We start from the raw sequence: 6,046 nt of genomic DNA, 5'->3' as shown, positions 1-6,046 counted from the left end.
ACCTCAAAGGCTCCCCTTGTCAAACCCCTAGCAGGGAGCAGGGACATCTGCATCCAGAGCAGGTCTCAAGGTCCAACCTGCCCTGCCATGGGGCCAGCGATGGGGCTGCTGCCACCTCTCAGGGCAGCCTGTGACTTCTCCCTTGTCCTCGTTCCTCTGAGAGACAGAATAGGAATCATGGGAAGGAGAGGAATGGAAAACCCAAACCCAGAAGCCCTCTTTCCTCTTTTACCCCACAATGAACAGAATCCCTTCCTTCCTCCTCCACCTTCTGCCCCTTCACAGTAGTTTAGCTAAAAAAACCTCTTCACTGCCAGCTCCCACATCCCTGTCCCAGTTCAACAGACCAGACAGGACTGGTACCCAGTCCTCATTTAAAGCAGCCTTTAAATGTGGCTGCAGGCTCGGCTGCCCTCACTTTTTGCACCTTAACCCTCCACCGCCGATTCCCAAAGTCCTCCGAAAGCTCTCGCTTGCAGCGGCAGCTTCACAGCTGAAGGATCAAAACCACACGCAATGGCGCTTTTTGCAGCCCTTTCTGTTACCCCCATCACCTGCCACAAGCCGAGGTCAAGCGCGCGTCACCGCAAGGGCGAGACAAGTCAGGAAGGACTACTGGAACAGCCTACCCGTAGATGTCGAGCACGCCGATGAAGGAGTGCTGCTTGACGGTGGTGTGCAGGGCCTTGTTGATGTGCTGCACGATCCAGTTGAAGAGCTGGGCGTAGATGTGCTTGGCCAGGGCGTTCCTGGCGTTGACCACTTGCTGCACGGACATGCTCTTCACGTAGGTCTCGGCTGCGGTGACGAGCTTGCGATGACAAAGCCAGTGCTCCATCTGGCCGTGCTCCACGCCCAGCAAGCAGCAGAAGTTGTTCAAGTGCTCGTCCTCGTGCTGGGGGAGACGAGAAGCAAAGTCAGCAAGTTGGTGACATTCCAAAACCGGTGTTTGCACACCGGGTTCCCAGAGGAGCGGGAGAAATGAGCAGGTTTTCATGACTATCTAGGGAAACCCTGGTTTCCTCTGTGGCTCTCAGCGCTCATCCAGTCGCGCTGGTCTTCACCAGCATTGGCATTGCACCATTTAAGCATATTGGGAAGTGACTGTCCCCCTGCACTGGGGGCACTGGGGAGGCCACACCTCCAATCCCGGATTCAGTTTGGGCCCCTCACTGCCAGAAGGACATTGAGGGGCTGGAGTGTGTCCAGAGAAGGGCAACGGAGCTGGTGCAGGGTCTGGAGCACAATGTGCTCAGGAGCAGCTGAGGGACCTGGGGGGGCTGAGCCTGGAGTAAAGGAGGCTCCGGGGAGACCTTCTGGCTCTCCACAACTTCAGGGACAGGGATGGAACGGCTCATGTGGAGCTCTGACTGGTGGCACGCCCCAAGGCAGGTCAGAGTCTCCGTTAGGCAAAGATGGCCTTTTGGACAACGAGGAAGCCATCTCCCTTTCCCTGGTGTCTAAAGGAAGCAAATGGTTTCTACTTCGATATGTGCATGACCAGAAGCTAGATGGGTTTGGGGAGGGAGAGAAAAACGTCTTTTAAAAGACCTCTAGGATATTGCTACAAGCCCTCTTTGACCACGGATTCCGAGTCCAAACCCCCACATATGGTGATAAGCGACCTCTGAATCACCTCGCTCATGAGAGAGAAGAAATAATGCACCATCTTCCCCGAAAAACAAAGCAACCAGGAAATGATGATGTGTTTTCAAAGAAAACCGGGAGGAAAAGGGCTTTCCACCAAAAGTTACGGCTGCAAAGCTCAACACACCCAAGGTGGCCCCCATTTATGAGCATACGATGTGCCTCCACGCACCCCACTCTCGCCGGGGACCTACCGATATGCTACAGGCGTCGCCGTCGCGTTCCGCTTGGATGTCCAAGTTCCCGAGGTGCAGAATGGCAGCGATTATCCTAAAAATGGTCGTCTGGTGAGACTCCTTCACTCCTGGGGGAACAAGTGAGAGCCGATTGTCACAACGGCAAAGCAAACTGCGATTGGGGGTCGATTTGGAACCGCAGTGTTGATTTCCTTCCTGGCCTGTTGGGTTTCAGACTTATCAGAGTTCTCCTGATAAACTCAGTAAACCCTCGGTGAAGTCCTCGCTCAAAAATGATGGCTGAGACAGCGAGAGAAGCTCCTCATGTTATTTCTTTACCCCCAGAAGAGAAAACTAAAGCCGTGCACATGATGCACGACTCCTCCGTCACCAGGGAGGTGACGTGGAGCTCTGCTTTACGGTCCCCGGTGTCTCACCAGGCGCTACGTGTTACAGGTCTTCACCGGGGGTGGAAGATGTTCTCGCTGGATCTATTTTTCCTGCCAGGCTTTTGGGGGAATTCCCAGCAGGAACCTTGCTTGGCAGCAGCTTGCACGCGGCTTTCTTGCCGTATCTGGCATTTTGACGTCCCCACCGGGTTTCCGTGGCCCTTCTGCGTTCAGCGCCAGCGTCCTAATCATCCCCCCGAGGTCTGAGACATCACCTGCTGCTTTCTGAATTATCAGGAGCTTCCCTTTCTCTCTCTCTCCCGGGACTTTTATCAGCACAGCGAGAAATGTTTCAAGGTTAGTAAAAGGAGGGACGCTCTGCTGTTACTCGGCACTCTGAATTGGAGCTAAGCCTGCCTAGGGTGGGGATTTGCAGATAAATCAGACTTCTCCTTGTCACAAGGCAAGACTAGGAAGTGGAGCAGCCATTTCTAGAAAAGACTAGAAAGTGCAGCAGGACACGTAGTTCCATGTCCTAGGAACATGGATTTATACCTCCTAGTGTTAGAGGAGAGTTATATAATTCCAGCAAAATACTGAAAACATTTCTGAGAGACTCCTGCTGGGAAGGCTCCGAGCAGAACAAGCCCTTACCGAGCAGGGTGAAAGCGTGCCTGGTTTTCTCAAAGTCATCGGCGTCGTCCACGCCCTCGATAGACGTGTTGCCTCCCTGAGAAGCGTAGAAAAAGTCTTCAGCGCATGCTGGGAGAGAAGGAAGAGAAGAAACACATCAGCGAGCTGCGGCCGCTCCCCGGAGTGGAGCGGGATGCTGCGGACTGGGATGCTCCCTGTCCCCCATCCCGCCCGTCCCCAAAGGACGTCCATCACCTTTAAGCGACAGTTACTTTGAAAAGGATGGAGTGTAACCCCGGTAAGTGACTGCAGCTACTTCTTCCAGCGATGAAACTCCTTCCCCACGCAAAGCAAGTTCAGCCAGGGCAGAGCTGGGGTGTATTTTGGACTTGAATAACTGCTCTACTGCCTGGGTGCAGACTACGAGGTTACGACTTCCAGTTGTTTCTATCCTGTTTTACACACCTGTGGTCCCTTCAGACATCGTAACACCTTCCCCTAAACCCGGGGAGCAAAGGGGATGCTGAATCGCTTGCAGAGCTGGCACTGCACCATTTAAGCATATTGGGAAGTGATTGTCCCCCTGTACTGGGGGCACTGGGGAGGCCACACCTCCAATCCTGGGGTCAGTTTTGGCCCCTCACTGCCAGAAGGAGATTGAGGGGCTGGAGCGTGTCCAGAGAAGGACAACGGAACATGGAGAAGGGTTTGGAGCACAAGTGCGCTGAGGAGTGGCTGAGGGACCTGGGGAGGTTGAGCCTGGAGCAAAGGAGGCTCCGGGGAGACCTTCTGGCTCTCCACAACTCCCTGAAATTCAGGAGGTTGGAGCGAGGTGGGGGGTCGGTCTCTTCTCCCCAGCAACAAGTGACAGGACGAGAGGAAATGGCCTCCAGTTGTCCCAGGGGAGGTTGAGGTTGTCCCTGAGGAGCCGTTTGTGTCCCGTTGGGGTTGTGCAGGCGTGTCGCAGGCTGCCCAGGGCAGTGGTGGAGTCCCCATCCCTGGAGGGGTTTCCCAGCCGTGTGGAGGTGCTGCTGAGGGACTTGACTGCTGAGGGGTCAGGGGGGACCTGGCAGTGCTGGGGGAACGGGGGGACTTGATGAGCTTGGAGATCTTTTCCAACATAAACGATTCCACAGTTCTGTGCTGTAGCAAAGTTACCTCAGGATGAGACAAAGCTCAGTCCTATGGAGACCAAGAGGCATTTCCAATGCAGACACAAGGGCAGATCACAGGGTTTATACCCATTTTAAAAAGCTCCCCATGCAACCACCCTCCATTAAAACACAGGCTTATGTGAGGTCAAAACTAAATATGTGCCCAAAGCTGCTGGGCTAAGCCCTGACAGAGCTGGAGCAGGCCTGGCCCCGGGGAGGGCTGGTGGAGCCTCCCCATCCCACCATGAATCGGTTCTCAGCACCGGCTCCAGCTCATTTCAAACTGGGTAGCAGAGACTCGCCACGAAAAGCTCCGAAAGGTCGTTAACACTCACAAACATCTTTCCAAAGTCATGAAAATAAAGATAAAACCAGCCTACTGTGCGCTCCACACCAGCCTGCTGGTAACCTTTCAAACCACTGCAATCTGCACTGGTTTTGACTCACATTGTCACCAGAAGGTCCCCAGCCCTCCCGCCGGCTTTCGCATTAGCTGTACTTTCGGGCTGCACAAAACCCTGTAATTCTTTCTGGCAGCCGAGAGACCCGGAGGATTCAATAACTCTGCTCGGGAACACGCGGTGGAAAACGCTGATTGGGGTCGGAGAGATCGTGTTCATCCTGGTCCCCACCAGCACAACGGGAGCTCACCCAGGCCGTGACGGAGCACGTCACGCATTAACAGCTTGGTGTGGCGGCACGTTGCTCTGCAAGAGGCATCCAGGGCTGGTGGGGGTTGATGGGACTGGGATATCAGCGGCCGGTTTTAACCATCCACAGCGGGATCTGCTTCTGCCTCAAGTTGTCTCTGGTATAACCGACTGCAGTGTTTATATTGCAATGTGTGTGTGATGATTTTAATGACCACAGCCTTTAGGATCGCTCTGATTGGAGAGCCAGCACTTCCTGGTTTGCTCTGGTGGGCTCACCTAAGTTCAGAGTTTAAGCTCTCTCTGTTTTCCAGCATTTTGCAATATAAAAGGGAGACGGCACGAGCAAACCTGTGTGCCCGTGGCGAGGAGAAGCCCTTCAAGCTCCTCTTCCTTTACCTCCTCCAACTGAGGTCATCGATGACCTGCATTGCTAACCCCGTGATGCTTTCTGGTTGCCATCACACCCAGGTGGTGGCCGTGGGCACACGGGGAGGTAGAAGCACTTACTTAGTCCAAGGTCTTTGAATTCTGGAAGACTGGCTGAGGCACAAAGCTGGTAGAAGATGTGGTAGTTGCGCTCGTCCTCCGCCTACGGAGCAAACACTGAGTTACCAGCGGCACAACCAGGTGAAAGCTGAGGGCCTGCTGAGCCCGGGGCCACTCTGACCCCATCCCCTGCTTCCCACCATCAAGACCTTCTCAGTGCCACCAAGAAGACAGGGACCTTTTGCCACCCAGGAGGAAGGAGGTGCCAAGTCTTGCCCTGACTAATATAACTTGTCAGTCCTGCAAAGAAAATCAATAGCTGGTCTACATTCAGCCAGCAACTACTGCGCTGCACCGTGAGAAGTGGTGGCCGACACTGGTGGCTTCCCAACGTCGTTCGCTTTTAGGCTTTTTGCAGTTGAGGGGTTTTTGCGTAAGGACAAAAGTTTGGCAGGTGCTTCTGAGCTGGAGCTCAAGCACAAACCAAGAAAGCCAGTCCTGAGCCCTGCGCAAGAAACCCACGGGATGTCCCGCGGCAGAGACATCAGCCTCTCAGCCCTTCTCCTGCCTCTCCTCCTTCTTCAAAGCTCAAGACTGTTGCCTGCAAATTGGTCCTCCTGGCTTCTTCTAAGGTTCAGTAAAGATTTCATCAGCTGCCTCCACACCAGGCCAGGAGCAGCAGTTCCTCCTCGGGGCTCCCGTCTGGGGCGGACGGAGGGAAGAACCAGAGGCCAAGTCTCCCAGGTACATATTCCCCCAGAACGAGGTTGTCAGGTTTGGATCATCAAGAACAACCAGGAAGGACACATCTGGAAGCTGTGTCCACTGGGAAAGCTACTTTTAAAGTGTTTCTTTTTTTTAATCCATAGGAAAAAACCCAAGACTGTTAAAGGCCTGGAGTAGGGAAA

At 54.1% G+C, this 6,046-nt stretch overlaps 1 protein-coding gene across 1 annotated transcript in view; it reads right to left on the bottom strand.

The window, feature by feature from the left end:
* Positions 1-6,046, bottom strand: part of LOC104495872 (unconventional myosin-Vb-like) — a gene marked incomplete at both ends in the record, with an annotated part of 25,260 nt that overhangs the window by 4,590 nt on the left and 14,624 nt on the right. Inside the window, 4 exons of the mRNA XM_010138909.1 lie at positions 630-895; positions 1,842-1,951; positions 2,867-2,974; positions 5,160-5,241. Of these exons, the coding sequence (XP_010137211.1) occupies positions 630-895; positions 1,842-1,951; positions 2,867-2,974; positions 5,160-5,241 (566 nt within the window). The remainder of the gene's footprint in view (positions 1-629; positions 896-1,841; positions 1,952-2,866; positions 2,975-5,159; positions 5,242-6,046) is intronic.

The sequence above is a fragment of the Buceros rhinoceros genome, unplaced genomic scaffold (genome assembly GCF_000710305.1).
Source record: "Buceros rhinoceros silvestris isolate BGI_N320 unplaced genomic scaffold, ASM71030v1 scaffold9816, whole genome shotgun sequence".
NCBI classification, from domain to species: Eukaryota; Metazoa; Chordata; class Aves; order Bucerotiformes; family Bucerotidae; genus Buceros; species Buceros rhinoceros.
Note: the sequence above shows the minus strand (reverse complement) of the source record. Positions and strands in the feature narration are given on the sequence as shown.